General features: G+C 43.6%; 2 protein-coding genes across 6 annotated transcripts in view; both read left to right on the forward strand.

The window, feature by feature from the left end:
• Positions 1-912: 912 nt before the first annotated feature.
• On the forward strand, positions 913-6,923 carry C12H15orf61 (chromosome 12 C15orf61 homolog). Of its 2 annotated transcripts, XR_008451940.1 has the most exons (3): positions 913-1,341; positions 3,500-3,816; positions 4,277-6,923. XR_008451940.1 is itself a non-coding variant. In XM_054078149.1 (2 exons), exons 1-2 carry the CDS (start codon positions 999-1,001, stop codon positions 3,625-3,627), a joined length of 471 nt encoding a protein of 156 aa, XP_053934124.1. In that variant the 5' UTR covers positions 913-998; the 3' UTR covers positions 3,628-6,736. The 2 variants fall into 2 exon arrangements, 1 of the variants encoding a protein (XP_053934124.1); XM_054078149.1 differs by having other exon boundaries at positions 3,500-6,736.
• Positions 6,924-13,742: 6,819 nt separating this feature from the next.
• Positions 13,743-25,464, forward strand: part of MAP2K5 (mitogen-activated protein kinase kinase 5) — a 138,751-nt gene continuing 127,029 nt past the window's right edge. For 2 of the 4 annotated variants that reach the window (XM_054077135.1, XM_054077136.1), the window contains exons 1-3: positions 13,744-13,995; positions 19,335-19,383; positions 24,920-24,987. In XM_054077135.1, coding sequence (XP_053933110.1) covers positions 13,861-13,995; positions 19,335-19,383; positions 24,920-24,987 — 252 coding nt within the window. In that variant the 5' untranslated portion in view covers positions 13,744-13,860. Of the gene's footprint in view, positions 13,996-19,334; positions 19,384-24,919; positions 24,988-25,464 lie in introns of all 4 variants that reach the window. The other 2 variants (XM_054077134.1, XM_009567603.2) reach the window with 2 other exon arrangements.

Here is a 25,464-nt window from a genome sequence, read left to right on the forward strand (position 1 = left end):
GGGTCTGACACTTTCAGAGCACTGTTTTTAACCTGATTTGCTGTTTGGGTTTCACCATGTGGGACTCGTGCGGCTCAGCACGTGTTCTGCTGGGTGTGTGCTGGCACGGATGATGCTGCAGCAGGGAAAAGGGCTGGCTTGTGTCCCCCATGCTGCCACCAGACCATTTCCAGCAATTCCAGTCCCGAGTCTCTGTGATGTCAGGGTTGGAACTGGATGTTCCAACCATTCTGTAGTCTCACTGGCTCTGCCCACCCCACCTTGGCCCCCCGGCAGAGAAGGACCCGGGGTGCTGGTCAACAGCGGCTGAACACGAGCCAGCAGTGGCCCAGGAGGGCAAAGTGGCCAATGGCATCTTGTCTTGGATCAGAAACAGCGTGGCCAGCAGGAGCAGGGCAGGGATCATCGCCCTGGACTCAGCGCTGGTGGGGCTGCACCTCGAATCCTGGGTTCAGTTTTGGGCCCCTCACTGCAAGGACACTGAGGGTCTGGAGTGCATCCAGAGAAGGGGAACGGAGCTGGGGAAGGGGCTGGAGAGCAGGGGTTATGCGAGGCGGCCGAGGGCCCTGGGGCTGTTCAGCCTGGAGGAGGCTGAGGGGAGACCTCATCGCTCTCTGCAGCTCCTGGCAAGGAGGTTGTGGTGAGGTGGGTGCTTCTTCACGGAAATGGTTCTGAGGCGCTGTCAGAGGCTGCCCAGGGAGGGGGTGGTGTCCCCATCCCTGGAAGCGTCTAAAAGCCGGGCAGACAGGGGCTCAGGGAATCGGGACCGGTTGGATACAACGACCTCAAACCTCTTTCCTACCCCAGCGATGCCCGAGCTCCCCTCTCACCCTCACCCCCCCCCGCCTCCGCCTCCTCGCGCTGACCCCGCCCCCCAGCGCGCGCGGGGCTGGGCGGGCGGGGGGGCCGGGGCGGGGCGCGGACACGCGGGCCCAGCGGTCGCGTGAGGGGGCGCGCGCTGTTGGCGCGCCGCGGCCGTCCGCACGGGTTCCCGCGCGATGCGCGCGCTGGGGCGGGCGCACGCGGCGGCCGTGGAGCTGCTGCTGCTGCCGTGGCGGCGCGGCCCCGCGCGCCCCGCCCGCCCCGCCGCCTCCGAGGTGCTGAGCCAGCACCTACGGCAGCGCGCGCTGCCGCCCTGGACCTCGTTCTGCGTGCGCTACAGCGCCGTGCGCAACGACCAGTTCGGGCTCTCGCACTTCAACTGGCCCGTGGACGGCGCCAACTATCACGTCCTGCGCACCGGCTGCTTCCCCTTCATCAAGTACCACTGCTCCCGCGCCGCCCCGCGGGACCTGGCGCTGCAGAACGCCGCCTTCACGGCGCTCAAGGCCCTCAACGCCGGTGAGCTCGGGACCGGCAGCTGCGCTCCCCTCCTCTTCCCTCCTTACTCTCCTCCCCTTCCCTCCCTTCTCTCTTTCCCTCCCCTTCCTCTCCTTCTCCCCTCTTCTTCCCTCCTCCCTTCCCTTCCAATCCCTTTCCTTTTTCTTCCTTCTCCCTTCTCTCCCCTCTTCTCTCATCTTACTTTCCTCTCCCTTCCTGTCCCTTTCCATCTCCCCACCCCTTTCCTCTTCCCTTCCCTCTCTTCCAATCCCTTTCTTCTCCTGTCCCTTCCTTCTTCTCTCCCCATTCTCTTCCCCACTCTCCCTCTCTCCTTTCCCTTTTCTCCCTCTCTCCTTTCCCTTTTCTCCCTCTCTCCCTTTTCTCTCTCTCTCTCCTTTCCCTTTTCTCTCTCTCTCTCCTTTCCCTTTTTTCTCTCTCTCCTTTCCCTTTTTTCTCTCTCTCCTTTCCCTTTTTTCTCTCTCTCCTTTCCCTTTTTTCTCTCTCTCCTTTCCCTTTTCTCCCGTTCCTTTCCCTTTTCTCCCTCCCCTCTACCCTTTCCCCCCTCTCCCCTACCCTTTCCCTTTCCCCCCTCTCCCCTACCCTTTCCCTTTTCCCCCTCTCCCGTCCCCTTTCCCTTTTCCCCCCTCTCCTTTCCCTCTTCCCCCTCTCCCCGGTGGTTCTCGCTTACCCTCGCCCCACGGGCCGAGTTGGGGGCAGGAGGAGGTGCGATCGAGGCCCCCCGCGCTCCCGGCAGCTGTGGGGACGCAGCGCTGGAAGTCGATGCTCTCTGGGGCTTTACCGAGTTCGCCCTCCTCTCTCTGGCCGGGAGAGTGGAAAAATTAACCGGCCCTAAAGCGAGTGCTTGTTACTTAAATGGCATCAGTATGTAGGGATCATTTTCCTTCAAAAACGTGTGTTCTGTGGCCGTGGATGAGGCTCTGCCTGCTCAGCAAACACACGGGCGGTAGGGAAGCAAAGCAGTTCGTGGTTTAGAGAGCGCCTGGTCTCGTTCTGCGCATCCCATACAGGGATGGGGGCTTAGGCCAGTCTTGGTCCCAAAGGGCTGCTGCAAGAGAAATAAATAACAATGCTCCCTTGTTAGTAGAAAAATGGATATCAAAAGTTTTTGAAATACATTACTATTCAACAGATACAACACTTATTTGAATAGTGACAGTTAAATAACTAATTTCATCTAGTTCTTGTTTTCATATTTCATTTAACTAAATAAATGTCTTTTGCTTTGCAAGCCTTCAGTGACTTTTAACAAACCATGTCTGCCAGTCTTCATTTTTTTGATCTTTCCAACTGATACACTGAGAAAATGTGATCACCAAGATCGATTTCTTAATAACAGCTTTAAACCTGATTTTATTTTTCCCTCCACACAGTCAGGCCTTTTATCTGCCTCATCCTTCTTGCAGCTACCCTGTATGTTTCATATTTAAATGATTGGCAAGCGTAACTAAAAAGTCGGCTTCTCTCTCCTGGCAATCGCGTAAGCAGTTGGGTAACTTCAAACACGTTAAATTCAGTGTTTCTGTATCTTACTGAATACGGAGCCTAAACCCCTCTCTACCTTTTCCTCTGCATTATGTAAAACATTGTTTGTAATAGCTGGGTAACTCAGCAGTGATAAAAATGCACCTTTACTGTATACACCTCTCTGCTCATCCCAGTTTTGCCACAGTTGGTAGTCTTGACCGCTGATCTGGTTTTCCCGAGAGCAGCTTCATGTTGATCTATGAAGTCACTGCTTGTTTTCCTTTCTTCCTCCACTCTGATACACAAACTCTGAGCTGATAACTAAGCGGATGCCTGGGGAGATTGTGCTTTAATGTTTGGATATGTATTTTTTGTTTAATTGGTAGAAATCTGACTGTATGCATGGCTATATTTCACTTCTTTCATACTGCTATCTTCCCATTTTCTTTTTCTCTTAATTCCTGCGTATTGCTGCTTTTCCTAAGTTGCTTTTTGATTCTAGTGCACAAGAAGGGTATTACGTTCTACAGCCGCCAGTAAGCATTTCAGTAAAGGCAAAATGTTAATAAGGCAGCTTTTACAGGAATGGTTTTCCTCTAATTTCATTTTGGAGTCGTCATTCTTTTATTAATAGGTGGATTTAATTTTCCTGGCTTGCTATCTTGGTATGTAATGTGTTTTTGTCTTTCCTTAGGCATCCCAACTTTACTGTATGGAATTGGCTCCTGGTTCTTTGCCAACGTCACAGAGACTGTTCATACGAGTCATGGCCCGGTCACTATTTATTTTCTAAATAAAGAAGATGAAGGCGCACTGTACTGAAATCACACCCCCGAGTACCTGTCGTTTGGTGGGATTGTGTGTTGGAGCTGCTACAAATACCTGCTCCCTTTGACTGAAAGGAGCTGAAGGCAACTAGCTTTTTTTTTTACAGTGCATTCTTTTACTTAACATGCTGTCCTCAGGAAGGTTCATGGAGCTTTTGGTCATAAGAGATTTAGTTTTGCTGAGGTCAGTAAAGTTGAAAAAGCAGATACCTTGGGAGAATTAATATCTATGGGTATTAGAATTTGTGGAAGTCAGTGACTAGTGCTGCTGAACAAACTTGTGGTAATTTAAAGAGAGAAAACTACCAACTTAGAGAACAGAATTGTAGCATCAGGGCAATGAAACTGAATACGCTAGACATTTTCAAAATGTCCGAAAAGGTGAAGCTGCTTAGGTTTCGACTCTGACTAGATGTTTCATAATGCATTAATTGTCATAGTCGCATGTGTGTTTGAATGAATCCACGGTGCTCGCAATTGCCTGGAAGACTCTGGAAAAATACCATTCTGAGAAGTAAAAAATGGCTATATTGCATTTCTTCAAATTATATTTAAATAAAAGATCTAAAATGTGGTTTATGCTTGTATTTTTGCAGTTCTTGAACTCCAGATTGAGATATCTGCATTTTTTTTTTACCTTATAGGTAAGGAACAAAACCTAAGTCTTCTAGAAGATTTAGTCCCCTGTGCTGAATTACAAATTGATATTTTTAGTTCATACAGGAGAATGAGAAGAATGCTGTCTTCATTTTGTTGATGCGAAATAACCGATTGCCTCATCTGTAACTGAGCACATCTGTAACAGGTACTTATAATGATGGAATGACTGAAATTCAGTTGGAAGCTTGGGCAAGGAAAAAGCTTTTAGGGAATTACTTGAATAGTGGAAATACAGAATTAGACAGTAAGTTCAGACAACAGAAATACCTCTACAGGATGTATTTCTGGTGCTTACTTTTAGTGCCAGCAAATAATACCAAATGCTATGTCTGGTCACATATGTTGGTTATCTCAATTTTCATAACTAGAAAGATAAATGTAAAATGTATGGGGCTTGGAGGGTAATCGTTATTCCTAAATAAATGGTTGTCAAGCTGTGACTACAGTGTAATTTCATTTAAATACCTTTTTACTTAATTCCAGATAACGAAACTGGTTTCCACTTAACAAAGCAGTACATGTGTTTTTTTCTAGAAGCAACACTAAATAACACTTCAATCAGAGAAGTGCTTGCACCATTCTGTTTAATTTTGGAGAATATTCTTGGCACAATTTAAATGAGTCTCAAGACAGTATTACAAGAAGCCTCATTAAAAACAAAAATGACTGTTAGCAATTTTCTAGACCTGATACTCACTGTATTGGATAAAGTTAAATAACTGCAGCTCATAAGTTTAAGTCAAATACTGCTCATTCATTGTCACGGATCTTGTCAATATCTTGCTGTAAAGGTTTAGTCTCAACGCACGGCTGATAAAATGGTTTTTAATTACCAGACTATAAATACAGCTCTTCATTGGAGCTGCACCTCCACTCGCTGCAGCGCGTTTGATTTCTGATAATGCGTACTGCTGACTTTGCTTACCTGTTTTTCAATAGTAGCAGGCAACACGACTCCTTGTCCATACGGTGATGGGCAAGGCTCCTTAGAGAACATCTCTGACAAACTACCCTATTGATTGCTGCAATTCTGTGCTGCTCGCAGCATTAAATAGAGACTTGATTTCTTGTTCAATGATCTCATCGTGTAACAATTAAGCAAATGTAATATTTTCTTGTATTACATGAAAATCAATAGACCTCTTGCTCCTATGAAGTTGATCATGCTAAAGGATGAACTCAAAGATGTCTGAGGGCAGAGTGCAAATATAGTGGCATTTGTTTCCTTAAGGCTTGTATGTGACCTGCTATAGTACTTAAGAGGGAAAATATGCAATTTATAACAGATAATGCTTGAGTTATTAAATCATAGCAAAAATTCTTGGGTATGAACAGAAAGCTACTTGCTCGTCTTTGACCAAAGGTAAAGTATTTCATCTGACTTTCACTCTTTCTGCTATGAAGACCTACTTCTTCATATCTTTTTTTATCGCTTATCTTAAGTGTTGGCCTGAAGGCAAGATGGAAGGGTTGAGGGCCAGGAAGATGCAAGAAGATTCATACCATCTTGACTCTCAAATTCCTGTAAGGTGCAGGGGAATGGGAATGGCAGGCAAGGATGAGTGTGCAGTGTGTAGTTCTCAGCTGAACCTTTGCTGCTTTACCTTTCTAATCCCTGTCACCACAAATTCGTGCCTTGTGGCAGTCAGCTCCTAAAGGGACAATCAAGTATAAAGACAGCAGCGTCTTCTGTTGTGAAGACCAAGTGCTTGAATTGAAGACAGTCCCTGAAGTGAGCTGTAAGATGAGCTGCTAGCTGTTGAATTGTTTGCAGATAAATTATTTGCATGCGTAGCATCTAACTGCTCTCTGTTCTCTGCAGGGTCTTTTCATGTTGTCACGTAACCCCATTGCTTCAAAAGATAAACTCGTAGGGAACCAAACTGTTCATTTCTCTGGCCTAGAATAATTTATTTCTATTTGTTTTAATTACCTTTTTGCATGTATTATACTACATGTATGTTGTGTATGCAACATATACTAATGTTGATACATGTTTTTTTTATGGATCATTGAACTACAAAACCACCCTTCCAACTTTTTATGGATTTGAGCTGCACTATTTCCATTTGAAATAAAGGGTAGTTTATCTTGTAGGTCTTAATTATCTCTACTGTATTCAAGAATAATGTTTAAATGAATGAGAGATGACATAAAAAGGCAGAGAGCTTTGTTTCACCTCACTTAACAACTGCTTCAGGTAAATGAAACCTCAGTCTCAACCCAGAGGATCAGGTAGCTCCTTCTTGTAGCAGTCTTTTTAAACTGTAATGACTGTTGGGGGCTCCTGAACCTAAGCGAGCGCTTAGTATTACATCTTACCTAGGTCAACAGTCTCAGGTATCCGAGTTAAACTGTGGTACTGTAAATTAATGGAAAATGTAACTGCACTTTGCTGAAAGATCAATGTCCAATAAAGGCTGCACAATCAAATCTTGTTGCAATGATTGAGGTCCTTAATTGTCTTTCAAAGATAAGGTGGTAATCAACATAGGTTTAACTGATCTTTCTTACCAGTTCAATTACATGCTAATGACTACAGCCAAGTCAGGATCTTTAACTACTTATACTTATTAAATCTTATGTTTGTTGTGAAAAATTACTTAGGCCACCCGATCGATAAACCCCAGGTCTTAATTACTATATTTCACTTTTATACCTTTTTGTATGTTTGACAAATGTTTCACTGGAGACTGTGCAGCACTAATGAGCGTCCCCCAAGAAATACCACTTTCTGTGTCTGCTCCTCCAAGTTATCAGAACACACGGTGGGGATTATCTCTTTTCATGAAGTTTTGTGTGACCAGTAATGCAAATGTCCTAGGCAGCTCATTGTGCTTAAAAGTGATTTTTAGGTATAATAGCACTTTGTGTCACTACTTGGGAACCTTCAGAGGGGCTTAGTTTCAACTTTAAGCTCTCAACTATTTTTCCAATATTAATTACCAGTAGATTTAAACAATAGTAAGGATTGATATTCCCTTTTGTTTGCGATGAGTACTCTCGCATTGTCTCAAATGTAAGTTGCTGTGTCCCCTCTAAATAGCTTTCTTTCTTTGGAGTGATATCCAGTGCTTTTCTCCAGTCTCCAGAGAAACCTGGAGCCAACTGACCTTTTATTGACTTAAGCAGAAGTTAGATCCATCCTCAGTTTGCTTTGTGTGGTTGACCTGCTGTAGTTCTGAACGCATTGCAGTGCTAGGTAGAATCCTCTGGGTTTTTTTTCTTGGATCTTTAGCGTATTTATGCTTACTCTGTGCAAGTGCTGGCAAGTATCAGCTCATTTACTTATTCCAAGCAGTTCCAACTTTGCAGCAGTGGAGTAGGAAAGCAAGTAAATTACTCCTCCATGGAGAGAAAGGCTACTCCTTTTTTTGCTTTTGAACTGCTGAGATTAAAGAACTTAAAGAAGAGAAAGGGAACAATGATATGGAACTTCTGGAGCTCCTGCAGGAAAATGGAAGTGGGGGAAAAACTCATTCTCTAACAAATGTACTGAGTAAATTCTATTCCACAGTTTCAGTGGAATAGAAGGAGTAGAGTGGTGTTTAGATGGAGAAGGATGGATTTGGTAGGAAGGATGTCTAAAACAGAACTGAGAAAGAGCAACAAATGTCAGGTTTTAAGAAGCTGCTTTCCTCAGTCTGGTGCTCATCAGCTGTAACTGTTCTCAAACCTCCCTCTGTTGCTAATGCTTTCTGGAGAAGGAGAACAGGAATCCAGAGGTCATTCTTCCATCACTCAAGAAAGAAGTATTGCTGCATTTTTTCATGGACAGATTAAAAATTTCTGATTAAACAGAATTTATTGGAATCATTTTAGAGGCAGGAAAAAAAAAGTAGAAGAGTGTGAGTGGACTAAGTAGCCTCCTTTGAGAATCCAATAGCAGTAAAAAGATCTTTATATTTAAGTCTCTTTGTAAATCATAATTATAGATCTCCTCGATGCACATTATTATTGAAAGAAACTTAGGTATTCCTTAGTAGGTGAGTGCCCTTAGGCCTCTAGTTGAGACCAACTTTGCCTGAAACAAAGGAGATTTTGCTTCATATATTATTTACTTTGGCCATTTAATTTAAATTGTCTTTTGCTGTAACTCCTTAATCATCTTCACTACAGAAAGATAAGTTAATATTTCTGAGAATTTTCTGGATTCCATCTCAAAATATATATATTTATGGAAGTAGATGTCATGCTACCTTTCTTGGGCTGTATTGTTCAGTTTAAATACACCTAAAAAAGAGGCAGCTTTGGCATTACAGCAAGGGAAATGTGGAATAAAAATTGTCACTAATACATTCCAAGTTGGTTGGGATTTTTTTTGATTTCTGGAAAAGAATAAGATGTTATTCCTGTGTTTGCAGTTAAGTCTTAACTAAAGCATGTGTGCAGTAGAACATCAAAATTTGCATTAATGATTGGGACACTCAATGTCAATTACTGACGTTTGTGAATTAGTAGGGGAATGAATGCAGCCAAAAGTAAAAGGGCTAGTGTATCACAAAATATTTGTTACTCCTAGATGAGTGTAGTTTGACCTTAATTCTTTATGGTAATACATCATAGCGTTCTAGTAAATGCAATGCGATGTGTATTCAGAAAGTAACGACGTCTGTGTAGCATGGGAGCTTTCTGCAGCAGACTCTTAAGAGATCAGGATTTTGCCTGCGTTCAAGTTATAAACAATTTAGATTATTAATATTTTCAGTGATGAAGCTATCTTATAGGAAAATCAACTATATATGTGTTCAGCTTTAAAAAAATGCTAAGGAAGTCACTAAGGTTTGAAATGATGGAATACTCTATGTTAGAATTTAGGCAGTTTGAGTGCATTATAGTTGCTGTTTGCTTGTCAAGGTAAATACATATGGCCTAGAGTGATTTTTTTAATAGTAAATATATCACTTTAAGCACAGTTTATGAGCCCTGTTCCAGTTCATTATAAAAACAATTCATTACTTTCAGTGATATTAATAATCCTAACAGAATTAAAACTGTAAAACACAAATAAAAGCAATCCTTCAGACAAAATGTCTGATATGTGAAATTTTCAAGTTGAAAATGTAAATTTCAAACTAGACCACTTTTAAAGAAAACTTGAGATTTTTGAATGAGATTATAAAATATTACAAAGTCAAACCTATTTTTTTTCTTACAAGAAATGCCACTAGATACGAATGTTACATACTTAGTGATTCATGGGCCTGGCTACATACATGCTTTGTGATATATGAATTATTTAGTAAGAAAAATCACAATAATTTTGTTGTTACTCAAGAATTTATAGGTTGACAGAAAAACAATTATGCAGCCCCTGAAGCTGGCCTGATGGGGTACAGTAACATCACTGAGGACACAGCCATTCTGGCTCAGTCCAACTGGTATAGTAATTTTCCAGTAACTGTGTATCAAGTCTGGCCTCTAAAACATACAGAAAACATGCTTGGAACTGGCTTTATTTCAAAATATGCTCATAATGTAAAGCAAGAGCGAAATAGTTAATAATTCTGCCTAAATGAAGTTTAGTGGATGGTTTGGGTTTTTTTCAGTTCAAGATGAGTTTACTCTGAGAAAGGGTTTTAAAAGATCTATCTCAGGCCACATTTCAGCTCCCTCTGAATTGAAAGTAAGATTAATTTATTTCCTGATACTTGGTTCACAAACAATCCTTTGCCTCTTATTCCGCAGAGCCCTGGTGTAGTGGGAAGGCACAGAAGGAATAGCTGGTTACCTGCAAGCTTTACTGCAGGCCTTAAGGGATCTTTATCCATGTGTTGATCAGGCTGGTGCACTTGGGCGCTTCTTTCCTGGGAGATGCATTTTAGAGAAAAGTATGTTCAGAAAGTCTGGATGCTGTTGACCTACTTTATTCATGAGCCTTAGGGAATTCAGTTTGCTGCACTCACTGCCGATCAGAAGATGTGGGAGGGAAAACGGGAATTTCACCATGATATGTTATTTTATTAACAAAGAAAGTTATGTGTGCTACTAAAGCAATGTTCAGGTGCCATTTTCTCTTGGAAATGAAGAGCTTATCCTTTGTTAGGGCTAATACCCACCTAGAAACGGGTACAGGGAGGAAGCTAAGATGATAAATTGAATTTGATGAACCCAAGACTGGTATTTAGATTCTGCTTCCTCTGAGGCTCTTTTATATACACTGTCTGTAAATTACATGTAATATAGTACACTGCTGTTAATAATTCTAAACTTTTTTTAACAGTTCAAATTTTGAATAACAGTTGGCACGTGTAGTTAATGAGCGTTAACTGTTTAGTGTGTTACATGGCAAATGCATCCTGTGTCATAACTCTGCAAATCCTAGTAGCAGTGAGGTTAAAGTTTCCCAGAAATGCTCAGTAGAGCTGTTGTGGAAAGACAGGAGTGCCTCACTCTATCCTCAGCTTCCTTGCTGTGCTCATTTCCAACAATCTGAGGACAGAACTAAAGGAAATGAGTTTGGGTCCTAATGCTGTGTGTAGGGCAATCCCGCTGTCGATACAGCCCCCTGTAATTGGCAGAATTTACCTGCTTTTGTTTCCTCAGAATATTTACAATGGGGATATTGTAAGGGTTATTAAAAACCTAGCATTTGGAAAGAGGACAAAAATGCTATGGAAAGAGGACTATGGAAGTTCTAAGTACTGCATTTTTTACCTGCAGTGGCCCGATTCATTCCTGAGGTTGAGCTCACAAATCCCTCCCCAATGGCGAGGAAAACCACCTACATACAGGTCCTGGAACAGGAATATTCAAGAATAGGGCCAGGGGAGTCAGCACTTTCTTCTCTCCCTCTTCTTTTTGTGGAGTTTTTGGTAAAGGGGCTCAAAACTTCATTTATGATGCCTGTGGTAGTGAAAAATAGAAAATTACTTATGTTAGATAACTTCCTTTGCAGTGGGAATTAGAGGGGAAACAAGTAATAACTTACTTCCTTACTTTTTGAGGGCCTTGCAAATTGCCAAGATAACCACGTTCCAGGCAGTCAGTGGGGTCCAGCAGTTTTTTCATACCGCTCACCGATACTCCTGAGAGATTCTGCAGTGTGGCAAATCTAATCATTTCAGTATTCTCTGTCAGCATTGCACTTTTCCTTGAAAACAAACATTTATTTTCTCTACGTGGCCATCTCCAGATCTCCTCTGTCCTCTCTAACCGCAACGGAAAGCAGCAGAGAGCAGCAGCAGACTGCAATGAGACAGTTGTCTCCCGCTTGTAGCATAAAACCAGCCTGGAAGCTGTGGCACTGACAGAGGCGATTTCCCCCCCCCAAATATAACCAGGATTTATAGAAGTGATGGGCTTCATGATCCTCCTGTAATTAAAGAACTGATAGATTGTTCCTTTGCAGATTTTGAATATTATTGCATTGTGGAAAGACAATAAATTTGGATACGTAATTATAAATAGGAAATCCATGCATATTTCTTGCTGACAGCATGTCATCTGGATTTAGTGGAGAAAATCAGACTGCTTAATTATTTTTTTCTGTGTCTTTCTGGTATCTTGAGCTTCCTGTGTCAGAAACTTTTTAAGAGGAGATTTGTGGGACAGTGAAATACTGAACTTTGAGATGATTTTATGATATATATATATTATAAAGTATCTGTGCTCTCTCTACACAAATTTTCCCCCAATGTTGAGGAAAAATATGTGAAGATTTTGGTGAAGTTCTGTTCTCATAGCAGAATTTCCGCAGGGTGATAAAATAAATTTTAACTTTTTGTTTCAAATGTTGGTGTAGTTAGAATGAATATTTTTTATGAAAGATGGAGTTTAAAGAAATACATAGCAAAACCAAACCTGTATCAAGAAAGAGATTTGATGCACTTTACTTCCTAAGATATAAGAAACCTTGAAGTTTGATTACAGCTGCATCAACACAAACCCTAATGGGGGATTAAGGTTATGATTAGCCCTGGAAAAGCTACATAATATTTATGCAAATTTGGCAAATTGAGCTCGTTTTCCCCATAGTCTTGTAAATAAAAAAGACATTTTAGAAAAATTGCAGTTCTATAGAAATGTTATGATTTTGTATCCTATTCTTTAAAATTTAATAGAAAATGAATCTGATTGAAACGAACTCGAGTGAAGGGTATACAGGGACCACAGGCAAAAGGTTCATTTGAACAGCAAGACGTCTGTGCGGGCAGCACCAGTCCCTTAGATACTTAGGAGTTGGGGCTCTATTAATTTCCAGTGTAGGAACTAAATTACAAAGTTATTGAACAGAAAGTGAATTTATCTCTGCTAATGGCCATTGAAAGATCTTTTTTTTTTTTCTAAATCTGAAACAAAGTAGAATTCTAATATAAGGAAGCTTGAAGATGTTTCAGGAATTAAATCAAATATAGCTTCCACTTTCCCTCCTCTAACCTGATAATACAACTCAAATAGTTTGGTTTGTCATGTATAATAATGTGACAGACTGTGATAAAATGTACCAGTCTATAGTCTATAGTGCACATTAACACTCTTCTCCCATGAAAAAGACTGGGATAGTTCAGTGCTGCAGAGCTGTGTGGAGCAGAGCCTTCCCTCTGCCTTCCACCTGCGACAGAGCTAGTTTGCAGAGCTGCCCAGAGTGCAGCACATCTCATCGCTGCAGGGACAAGGGCTGTCACCCCCAAACACGGAACTGTGCCATGCTGCTGCCAAGGAAGCGGGCCCTGACCTTTCCAGGGGTTCCTTTCATTGGAGCTGTGCTTTAAAGCAAACAGCATTTTGATGTGGCGGGGACACCTCCCACTGGATTATGCTGCTCCAAGCCCCATCCAACCTGACCTTGAACACTTCCAGGAATGGGGCAGCCACTTCTCTGTGCAACCTGGGCCAGGGTCTCCTCACCCTCAGTGTAAAGAACTTCTTAGTGTCTAATCTAAATCTCCCCTCTTCCAATTTAAGACCATTCCCCCTTGTCCTGTCACTCCATGCCCTTGTAAAAAAAGTCCCTCCCCAGCTTTCCTGGAGTCCCTTTCAGCACTGGAAGCTGCTCGAAGGCCTCCCCGAAGCCTTCTCTTCTCCAGGCTGAACAACCCCAACTCTCTCAGCCTGTCCTTACATAGAAGTGCTCCAGCCCTTGGATCAACTCCATGGGCTCCTCTGGACCCGTGCCAACAGTTCCATGGCCTTCAGATGCTGGGGACTCCAGAACTGGACACGGGGCTCCTTGTGGCATCTCACCAGAGCAGAGGGGCAGAATCCCCCCCTCGCCCTGCTCGTCCCGCCGCATTGGACGCACCCCAAGCCCTCCCCATCAGGCCTTCTCCTGATCGCCTCAAACACCAACGCCTCACACAACGTGGCACCTCACCAACATGGCACCGCCCTCCCCAACATGGCACCGCCTTCTCATGGCACCGCCCTTCCCGACATGGCCCCACCCTCCCCCACATAGCACCGCCCTCCCCAACATGGCGCCGCCCCCGCTTCCTCCTGCTGCTCCTCCCGGCTCCTCCGTTTTGATTCCGGGGCAGCGAGTCCTTCCTGCGGGCGGGGCGGTGCAGTGCAGCTCGGGCCGTGCTCGGCGGCCGCCGCCGCAGCATGTGAGCCCGGCGGGGCGGGGATGCTCTGGCTGCTCTGCGGTCCCTCCCGCGCCATGGAGAGCCAGGCGCTCGTCATCCGCATTAAGATCCCCGACGGCGGGGCCGTCGACTGGACCGTCCACTCGGCGCCTCAGCTGCTCTTCAGGGACGTGCTGGTGAGTGCCGGGACTCTCCCGGTGCCTGCAGGGCGCGGGTTCGGTGTCTGCTGAGGGACACGCGGAGCCCCGGGTGGGGGTTGCATAGAACCAGGGAATGGTTTGGGCTGGAAGGATCTCAAAGCCCATCCAGTTCCGCTCCCTGCCATGGGCAGGGACACCTCCCACTGGATCAGGCTGCTCCAAGCTCTATCCAACCTGGCCTTGAACACCTCCAGGGATGGGGCAGCCACCACTGCTCCGGACAGCCTGGGCCAGGGCCTCACCGCCCTCAGTGTGACGAACTTCCTCCTTGTGTCCAGTCTAAATCTGCTCTTCTCCAGTTTGTAGCTATTGCCGCTAGTTCTGTCGCTATAAGCCTTTGTAAACAGTTTCTCCCCAGCTTTTCTGTAGCCCCTTCAGGTACTGGAAGGTCGCTGTAAGGTCTCCCCAGAGCCTTCTCCAGGCTGAACAACCCCAACTCTCTCAGCCTGTCCTCATATGGGAGGTGTTCCAGCCCTCGGATCATCTTTGTAGCCTCCTCTGGACCTCTTCCAACAGCTCCATCTCCTTATGTTGAGGATTCCGTAGAATCATGGAATGGTTTGGTTGGAAGGGACCTTACAGCCCATCCAGTTCCACCCCCCTGCCATGTGCAGGGACACCTCCCACTGGATCAGGCTGCTCCAAGCCCCATCCAACCTGGCCTGGAACACCTCCAGGGATGGGGCAGCCACCACTTTTCTGGACAGCCTGGGTCAGGGCCTCCTCACCCTCACAGGAAAACATTTCTCCCTAATATCTGATCTCAGTCTCCCCTCAGCATAAAACTGTTACCGTCTGTCCTGTTGCTACAGGTCCTGCTAAAAAGTTTTTCCCTGTCTTTCTATTGGCCCCCTTTAAGTATTAAAAGGCTGCAATAAGGTCTCCTCTGAGCCTTCTCTTCTCCAGGCTGAACAACCCCAACTCTCAGCCTCCCTTCATAGGAGAAAGCTCTTCCTGTACCACAGACCATGTGCATGTTTAATTTCTAATGTTGATGATGTTGGAGAGAAGTTCTGCAGAGCTCTTCCAATGTGTTGGATTTACTGAGAAGACAGGTGGGGAGTTCATTTGCTGGAAAATGGTTGATTTTGCTCCTATAGAAGATTGCAGAGGTAATTGGAACAGATGGCAAATGTTCCAGATTTTGTTATTCCTAGCATTTAGAATTATTTTTATTAGTATCCCATATGAGGACAGGCTGTCCTTTGGCATTTTAGGATTATTGGAAATCTGAGTTTTTGTGTTACTTGACAACATTTCTCTATTTAATTTTAAGTTGAGGTCGTGGCTTTGCAAGACCATTTTGCTTTTTAGCTTTCATCCCTGTTGCTCCCGCATAGGAGCAGCTGGGGATATGCAGGCCTTGAACTGGGGCTGTGTAGTCTGTTTTGCAAGTATGTTGAAAATCAGGTGCTGTTGAAAGTTAAACTGTGTACACAGCAGGAACTGGAGCCTGCAGTTTGCTCTGAGCCTGTGGCTCTGCAGTGCTCCAGATGTCTTCGTTTGGGGCAGCAGTGAGGTATGGGGACCTGTGTCTAAAGCTGGAGAGGCTGCAGGCAGCACAGCTGTAATGCTGTGTGGACCCTGTCCTGCATGTGAGGCTGCACCTGAAGGTTCTGGTGTAGCTCTTGTAGCTGCTCCATCAGGTTGCAGCTGGGGCCAATTTGTGACTTCTTGACCTGAAGTTAAAATGAACCTGTGTGTTTGGTTGCGATGCCATGCTAACAGACAGAATGCCTTTCGGAGCCAGATCTTAAATAAGCAGGAGTACAACAGTGGAGGTAGCTCCAATGCAACGTTTGTCTTGTTCTTCATCATCACTGTTCAAGCCACTGAGAAAAGAGGAGCCAATAGTCCGTAGGATAACCTGTTGGAGACAGGAGTCTGACACTTAGTGCAACGCCTTATGTGCTAAATGACGCATTTCTTAACTTCCAGCTGCTCTAATTCCATCTCTTGGAGGAGCCTTTACGGGTACAAACCTGTGTGTTCGAGCTGGAAAACCTGTTGTTTGCAGGCTGGTGCTGGTGATTGGCCTTGGTGCCACAGGATGGTGCTTGACCCATGGAAGCGGCACTGGGCATTTTCTTGATGACTTTCCTAAACTGGGAGCTAAGAGCTGCTCTTCATAATGTCACTTTAAATATATCTCTGTATATCAGCTTTGCAGACCTGTAAGTTACCACTAAACAGATTTATTTTAAAGGCACTGCTAAAGGAATTACAATGAGCAGATTTCTTTTTCATCAGGCTGTCTAGATTCATTTGCCCTGACTGTCACTAGAATAATTAAGCACTTGGTGTTAATTCAGGATAATTTCATGATGTCATAGTGAGATAAAACAAATTTTAACTGAATGAGGGCTGTGGTTTCAGTGTTTGGCTGTTGTTTAGAGTGGTGCTTTCACATTCCCTGCTTTCTCACCCAGAAGACAAGTGCTCTGCAGCTCTTCTAGAGACCAGAGGTGATGGAGTTCTGATTTCAGCTGCTATTCCCTGGTTTCTTTCCTCATTGTTAGAGGCTTCTCAGTTATGTAAGATGGAATAGAATCTGTTGTGTGTGTGTGCGCCCACTTGAACTGCCTACCAGTTGTAGGGAGTTACCGCGTTTGGTCACTGTTGTGATAGTAGAAAATCATCATGTGTAATCAGTTGAAGTTTAGAGTAATCCTTTAAGCCTGGGTCACTGAGAGGTCTGCTGTGTGCTTGAGCATGCAAATCCTTTGTAGCTGATGAAAACACTACGGTAGCAACAAGAGCAATGATGTGGTTTCTCTCCTTGCAAGGCTGGTTTTTCTCAGGTGCTTTGATTTAATAGAAATACTGAAAGTTGCCCAGAGCAAAGTTCTTGTGGCTCTTGGTAGAGTTTTCTTTTTAGCTATTTATACCATAATTCTGTCTTATACTAAATATAGTTCTTAAATTCATGTACTTGGTTATTATTCATTTTAAAGAATCCAAATATATGAAAGAAATTATTCTGGATAGGGAAAAAAAAATATATAAAAGGTTTTGCGATCGCTATTCCAGTTCTGTTGCAGCTTTGGGAGGGTTAGGGCTTCCCTAGCAGGCTTTTGAGGCTGTTAGAACTGTCTTTGTCTCAGTGGCACACTCACACACCTCTTAAATACTCTTTGTAGCTACCCTAGAACTGGGGGCGTTTTCTGATAACAATTTTTAAATCCATTTAGTGGAAGCATCTGTGTACCCACATGAGAATGTTTTATGAGTGGCTTAAATCTTACACAATTAAAGCGTGGTTGCTGAGGACTTTTCAATGTTTAACTAAATGGATTTAGAAATAATTAGTTAACAGCACAGTCTTCTGTTTAGGCAAGCCTTTAATTTCTTGTTAGGAGTGGAGGGTACAGCTTGGTTGGCTTTTGGCAGTGCTGTCAAGCCCTGCAGAAGTACTGAAATGGAAGAATTTTTGTCAACATGGAAATGTTTGGGGTTGGGTTTTTTTTCATTTTTTCACTCCACAGATTTACAATCTACAGCAGTAGGTAGGCTATATTGCACACCTTTTGTCTTTTTTTATATAATTAATAGTTTAAATTATGTACTCTTGAGTTATTTTAGTATCTAAAATGAAAAGACAAGATGAGAAAGTTAGAAATATTGTGTGCTTCAGTTAGGTCTGGAAATCACGGAATCGCAGACCAGTTTGGGTTGAAAGGGACCTCAAAGCCCCTCCAGTTCTACCTCCTTGCCATGGGCAGGGACACCTCCCACTGGATCAGGTTGCTCAAAGCCCCATCCAACCTGGCCTTGAACACCTCCAGGGATGGGGTAGCCACAGCTTCTCTGGGCAGCGTGCAGCCTTTAGGTTGGTTTTGCTGCTTTCTTGTTGTATTGTCTTTTTGACATTGTACAGGATGTGTAATTTCCTGGTTTTAAAATGGAGAAGACAGAAGTGACGGGACAGTGATCACAGAAGGTTTGATGAGGAGGTGCTTAGCACCCCAAGATGCTCACAGTGTATGTCCTACAATTACTATTGTTGTTCATTAATTTCTAGTCATTTTGTGACACTGTCAGTGGAGAGATTGTCTGACATGAGAAATCGGGCAGCAGGAAGGGAAAAACCACGCTGTGCATTTATGCTGTGCCTTGACATGACATATTGCAGCCCCACAAAGGCTGACAGCAGCGCATAGACCAAGAGGCTGAAGGACTGCAGTGTGAGCAGGCATTGTCACTGCATTTTGAGTAACGTCGCAGCACCCAGGCTGGAGGTTGGTGCTTCCTCTTAGAATCATAGAATCACAGAATGGTTTGAGTTGGAAGCAACTTTAAAGATCATCCAGTTCCGACCCCCTGCCATGGGCAGGGACGCCTCTCACTGGATCAGTTTGCTCAGAGCCTCATCCAACCTGGCCTTGAACACCTCCAGGGATGGGGAATCCATGACTTCTCTGGGCAACCTGTGCCAGCGCCTCCCTATCCTCACAGGAAAAAATTCTTCCTAATGTCTCATCTCATTCTCCCTTCTTTCAGCTTAAGAAAGCTGGAGAAGCTTTTACTTCTTCAGGTCTTTTAACCTTATTCCCTGCAGGGCAACCTGCAGTGTTTGACTCTGTATACCGAGTTTTGAAGAAGCTTAAATTCCACTTAAGAACAACAAAGAGCCCTCCAAATATCCCGACTTGTGTGCAGCGGAGAGCATCTTGAGACCTGGCACAGCTGTTGAGTCCTACTGCTTGCCCAGGCACTTGGGGAGGGAAAGTAACAAAAAAGGACTGTTTTAGTTCACAATGGCAGCTCTAAACCCATCTGGAGTGGCTTGTTACCCTGTTGTTCCTGAGCTGCTGGCAGGGCAGGAGATGGAGCTGCACAATGAGGTGGCCTTGCGTTGGCGGGGAGAACGAAGGCAGTTGTTGGGAGGTGGAAAGGGGAATAAGAGTGGCGTAAGCAGAAGGGCTGAGAGGGAAAATGTGTACTCTGAAGTGTGATAAAAAGCCATTCAGAAACCTCTGTTTTTATTACTTATTTCAAAGATGTACACTTTTCCATAACCCATAGACAAAATCAATTCTTTAAAGTGCAAGAAGAGACAACACTGACTTGTTTGCAATTATGATTGAGTTCTTTTAAAAGAAAACAGTTTCCACGAGGTAGCTTGGAGAGGAAGGAGAAGAGCGCAGTGATTTGTCCTGTACAAAGTTTGTGATTCAGGGGCAGGACAAAGTTTGTGGTGAGTGGCAGGACTTGAAGTTTTCTGCCTGCAGCTGAGAACCAATTCAGGTGATTTACTCTACATCATCTCAGGCATTTCCCATTTGAGATATAGCTAATTCTTCTTTACATTTTAGGATGTCATCGGTCAAGTTTTGCCAGATGCAACGACAACAGCATTTGAGTGTAAGTATGATTTGTATAGCTGTCTCCTTTGTCATGTTATAGGGCTGCCATTTTTTAAAATAAATGTTTACATTCATTGTCCATTACACTTAAATATTTATGCATTTATGCAAGTTTAATGATGATACTGAACTAAGCAATATTTTGTTATTTAATCACGTCTTCATTGAGTATATTTCTACAATATAGCTTTAATTACCAGCATGACTTTACCATGCTCTTACTCCTCACTGCAGTTATATTAATCAAATTAAAAGTATAAAGTACCTGTTGGTTTAAGTTTAAAATTTTAATCCTCCATTGGAAGAAACGGAAAGAGCAGCAGCTTTTACAGAGATGTGGTACAATGTGCAGATTTTGTACCAAATACAGTGACGTTAGATATTAATATTTCCTTTTACTGGAATAAACTGTTTTTTTAAGAAGGACTGAAATATTTTTAGTTTTTCTTTTTCCTTTCTGGGCTCAAGCTAAATTCACCATCTTCTCTGTCTTCTGTGCAAGGGTGGGAGGCATGCATAGGTACACAGCTTCAGCTCCAGGAGGAGGTAGGATTTCGGCTTGGGCAGTGATAATAATTCCTGAAAAGCCTCATGGATCTGGTTGAGAAGCTGGGAAAAACAGGTTCTGTGCAGAATCTGAGTGAGCTGTGGGGTGGGCCTCTCCATCATGGCACTTGCGCCTTGTCAAGGTGGTTATATTTGCTTTTGCTGAGTTAGAAAAGCCCTCAGTGACTATTTCAGTGCAGCTTTGGACCTATATCTGCTAATATCTATGTCAGCTCCATGCTTTCACCCTTGTTTGTTTATTTTTGAAGGGATTCCTGGGGGATTGTCCTATCTGGAGAGCAGTAAACTGCCAAGGGGAGTCAAACATCTCTGTCTTACATACTGAGCTGGAGCTTTCTTCCAAGACATGAGGGCTCCTGCTATCCCATTTTAATGTTTGTTATATTTTTTTCTATATAACTGTGTTTTCCATTAATAGAATAGAAGTAGTAAGGAGCTGGAGGGGATTAGAAGTGTTACGTGAGTGAGGTAGTGATGCTGAAGGTGAGACAGCAGAAACAATGAGATAGGGTCTTGCATTCTTACTCATGTTTCTCCCCTTTTTAGAGCTTTATGGATAATTCTGCATGTAGATAAGTGGGCCCCTCACTACAAGGGGGACATTGAGGGGCTGGAGCACGTTCAGAGGAGGGGAACAGAGCTGGGGAAGGGGCTGGAGAACAAGCCTTACGAGAGGCGGCTGAGGGAGCTGGGGTTGTTTATCCTGGAGAAAAGGAGGCTGAGGGGAGACCTCATCACTGTCTACAACTGCCTGAAAGGAGATTGTAGCAAGGTGGTCGCTGGTCTCTTCTTCCAAGTAACAGGTGATAGGATGAGAGGGAATGGCCTCAAGGTGCACCAGGGCAGGTTGAGATTAGACGTCAGGAAAAATTTCTTTACCAAAAGGGTTCTCAGGCACTGTCAGAGGCTGCTCAGGGAGGTGGTGGCATCCCCATCACTGGAGGTGTTTAGAAGCCGTGTGCTCAGGAGTGTGATTTAGTAGTGGACAAGTACAGTTGGACTCGGTGATCTCAAAGGTCTTTTCCAACCAAGCAATTCTATGATTCTCTGAAAGGAAATACTGGTCTTTCAAGTACTATTTAGTGCTTTTTTATTTTTCTTTTCATGTTTGTGTTTTCCATTCCTGCCAGAAATGCTAGAAATCTAAGAACAGAGACTGTAAGTGTTATTTCTCTGTAGCATCAACGCTTGTCCTGCCCTGCTTTTTGAAACAAGGCTTTCTAAAGAGACCTGAGCAAAACCAGGCTCCAGACCTCACTATTTTTTTTATGATTTGTTAATATTTTTTCCATACCTCCCACATCACACATTAGCTTTGTTTGAACTTCATGCACCAGTAGCAGTCACTGCAATCAGGGCAGTAGCCCATATTAATGGTACCATGTGTAGAACTTTCCTGGAAATACTTATTTCATTGTGTCTTCTAACATCTGCTTCTGTGCTTTCGGTTCATGTCTCTAGTCTGTCATTTACATCTGCACAAAACCATTTCCCCTGCCATTTAACTGGCATCTAAAATATGTTATGTATATTGATGCGTGGTTTTTCTGGTTACTTTTTCCATATCCAGTGCCTCGATTTTACAGGCTTAAGCATCGTTCTCACCTGCTTCATTACTTCTTCAGCTGTGGATAATTGCCATCCAGCGCAGGCTCCTCTACTGTTTGCTCGGTTATTGTTATCTACAGTGTACCATCCATTGCGGCTCCTACCTGGGGCTGCATTTCTCCTACTGTTGGACCTTTATGTGGATTTCACCACGGTATTGCACATCGCTACAAATAAAATCGCTAACAACATATGGCCTGTTATGATCCTTTTATCCAAACTCTGCCATTTTGTATATTTGTGACACACTGCACATTTGGGGAAGATTGCTTCATAATATTTGTTTACCATCTGCTGCACACTGTTTGGTATCTTGCAAGGATTTCTTCCTCCATTTTAAGTGACATTAGCAAAATCCAGCGCGTACGTAGGATTTTTCAGTTCTACTTTTGCTTCCCTAATGTGCTGGAAAATCATACTGCTGTGCTCTAGGCAAGGAGAGCAGCCTGGAAATCTTCTTGAACCCACGTGTCATATCTAGCAAGTTTTTGGGCTTAAATTTTATGGTGGGGTGGCAAAAGATCTCTACACAGACACAAGAAATACAGTTTTTCTCCATCTTGCTCTTCACAAGCATTGCCTGGCTGGTTTATATTTGGCTTTTTTTAATGCCAGGTAACATTTGCTGCCTTTTCATCAACATATTGTTAATTTGTTCTCATTGTACCACCATCAGGAGTTTTGCAGTTCTGAGAGCTCGGACTTAATTTCTTAATCATTTGAAATGAATGATGTGTGACTTTTATAAACATTCGGCAAGTGGGCTCTAAGAGTTTTCCACCTTTTTTTTTTTGGTGGTCCCAGCTCAGTTTGCTCCCTTAAGACAAGCTTGTTTAATGGCTTTTATCTCCTCATATCCATCTCTCTGTGTCATATGTTTCCCTTCTTGTGCATTTTCCTCCAATCCCTTCTTGTCAATGCGTGGCATTTCTTGTGTTCACTCTTCCAGCAGCTGCTTCCTCAGCCTCACTTACTCCGTTACACACTGCAACTGGGACTTGGGTTTTGGCCAGGTAGCAGTCTTGCAACTCCTCCTCCTTTCTGCCTAAAATGTTTCCAGGCAAGGAAGCATTCTGTTTCAACTCACTAACTCTCCTTAATCTTTTTATCATTCGTGACTCGCTGCAGGCTGGTAACCCTCGCAAGGAGTTTTAGCAGTCTGGCAGTTCACCAGTTAAATTTCCATGAGGGGAGGCTTTTGTAGGACATTGCTGTGTGATCTCATTCCTCTTCCAGCTTTCTTATTTCCAGTGTCTCTCTCTTCTAATACACTTTTAAAGTGTAATTCTAAGGTTTTTATGTTAATTATTTTTCCTATTATTTGTCTCCTGTTGTTTTGCTCTCTCCTGTATTGTTTTGCTTTTTTTGTTCATTTTGCCTCAGAACTACCTGCTTGGTTTTCAGAGGCAAAATGAACAAACTCCTCTTCTCAGGTAATTTTAATTTGCTGACTCAGATCTGTTCCCAGATTCTTTGCAAAGGTAGGAGCGAGTGAGTTTTCATCCAGGGACTTAGTGGCCCTTTTTAATGCTAATAATAGGCTGTGATTGCAGGAAGGTCAGGTCTGTAGAGATGGGGACAGACAGACAGACTGCCCCAACCCCTGCCTATGTCCTGAGCTGGTCAGGAGCAATCCTACTCCAGCCGCAAAGCTGTATGAATGGCCTCGCTCATCTTCATGTCCTCACCTTTTTGTATGTAACATGTTTGAAATCTGGTGTGTGCCATAGAATCATGGAATGCTTTAGGTTGGAAGGGACCTTAAAGACCATCCAGTTCCAACTCCCCTGCTGTGGTCAGGGATACCACCCGCTGGTTCAGGGTTCTCAAAGCCCCATCCAACCTCATCTTGAGCTTTCAGGAAGAAGTGGGGGTGTCTCAGGGCTTTTAAATATCCCAACACAAGTGGCCCCAAGTGGTTGAGATTCCCCACAGGAGGTGTTTTCTGGCTAAAGGGCACGTGAATTTGTCAGTCATGATTTGGTATCAGTTGGATGATTATTGTTCTGTTTTCCAAGAGCTCCCTCTACAAAGGGAAAGAACAAATGTAAAACTGGAGTGGACACCAACTGATGTGCTTTGAGGGATTTTTTTGTTTTGTTTTTGATAAGTATCTAAGGATACTTAAATTAAGATATTTATACTGCAGCAGGCAAAAATTGGAGACAGATCATTAACCCTGCCCTTCTTCCCCAAAGCCAGAACAATAAAAAGAAATTAACAGTTTGTTATGGATTTGGAGGGGAGGGGTCTGTGCCATTCCTCTGGCGAGTGGCACAGCTCTCCCCTCCATGGAAGCATATGAGCTCTTCACAAGGGTGGGGGCTGCAGGGACCGGGGTGGACACTACTCCTGTCTGAGGGAAGGAGCTGCACAGGGTGTGGAAACCGCTGCGCCATGCGATGCCGGAGGGTGTGGTGGCACCAGCTGGTGCATCTGCACCTGCCGAATCCCACTGGATGTCTTTGGAAGGGCTATTCCTCCTTCCAGTCTTCCTAGTAATAATTCTTCCTGAACGCCTTGCTCTGCCAGAGCCTTTCCGAATCTTCCTCCCTCTCCTCTGGTTCTGTTTCTGCAGCAGCCTCTGTCCTCTGCCACAAGTGCTGTGTCTGTGCGCTTGCGGCTGAGCTGGGGTTGTCACCACGAAACTGGGATTGTCTGGTAATGCTTCTCCTGCCTCTTCTCTGCCCACAGCTGCACCATGAACAAAGCCATGGTCTTGTTTTCCTTGTTCACGAACTCCTGCTTTCTTATCAGTCTCTCACAGATCTAATGCGGATCTGTGCCCGTTGAGAGTCACGGTTCTTACGTCAGCGTTGCAGTGTCACGAAGAAGCAGAGGTGCCCGTGTGCTTGGAACAGGGATGGGGCAGAAGGGTGGCAGGAACATGCCATAGGGCAGGCAGCAAGACAACAAGGTTTTACTGGGAGGAAACCGATTTAATTTTTATTTTAATTTCTAGTAAGTCTGATGAAAGAAGCTGCCCAAACTGAACTCCTTCTGGGAGGATCGAAGCACACTAAAAAACTTTACTTTGTTTGCTGCATCAAAGGAGTAACTCAATGGGCTTCCACGGGATGTATTCCCGTGTGTGTAAGAGGTTCTGGAAGTAAAAGAACTTTGTTGAGAGCAAAATTTTGAGTGCTTTGTTCATACCTCTTTTTTAGATGTAACTGTAGACTTTGTTAATTAATGTTTGGACTCAAACATTATTATTTCAGAACACCTTGTTACCTGTGTAGTTGGCTTATATATTCTTCCTGGGTTTGTTTGCTTCTAAGAGTCCAACCGAAAACCTTATGTATTAAAACTGTAAATCTTCTTCCGTTGCTGATGAATGTGATGCGTTTCTTTGTTAGATGAAGACGAGGATGGTGATCGGATTACTGTTAGAAGCGATGAAGAGATGAAAGCCATGCTGTCTTATGTAGGTATCGTTTTTCCATGTTTAGCAGTTTGTGTATTTTTGCGTGTATCAGAGTGTTACCGTGGGCTACGGTGTAAATTCACAGTACAATATTCCTGTATTAAATTCACAGTACAGTATTCCTGCATTAAGTGTAGGTGTTTAAAAACTGTTATCACATGAGATATATGGACATGCTTGACTTTTTAAAAAAAAGACTCGCACTTACTGATCATATCATAAACATTAAGAATAATGCATCTTAATGACTTTTGCATTAGGTATAGTGCAGGCTAAATGGACTATCAATTTCTTGTATTTTTTATGCAGTACTTAAAGTAACGGCTCATTAAAAATGAACCCCTGGGCTCTAAAAATTTTTCAAAATCTACTTTCATCTGGAGACTTTCACCCCTCCTTACAGAAGAGTTTCATTGTAGCTGCAGGCTCAATATTCATAGAGGATTTAAAGACATATTTTCTGTTTTTTTAATACGA

Source organism: Cuculus canorus, chromosome 12, assembly GCF_017976375.1.
Source record: "Cuculus canorus isolate bCucCan1 chromosome 12, bCucCan1.pri, whole genome shotgun sequence".
NCBI lineage: Eukaryota > Metazoa > Chordata > Aves > Cuculiformes > Cuculidae > Cuculus > Cuculus canorus.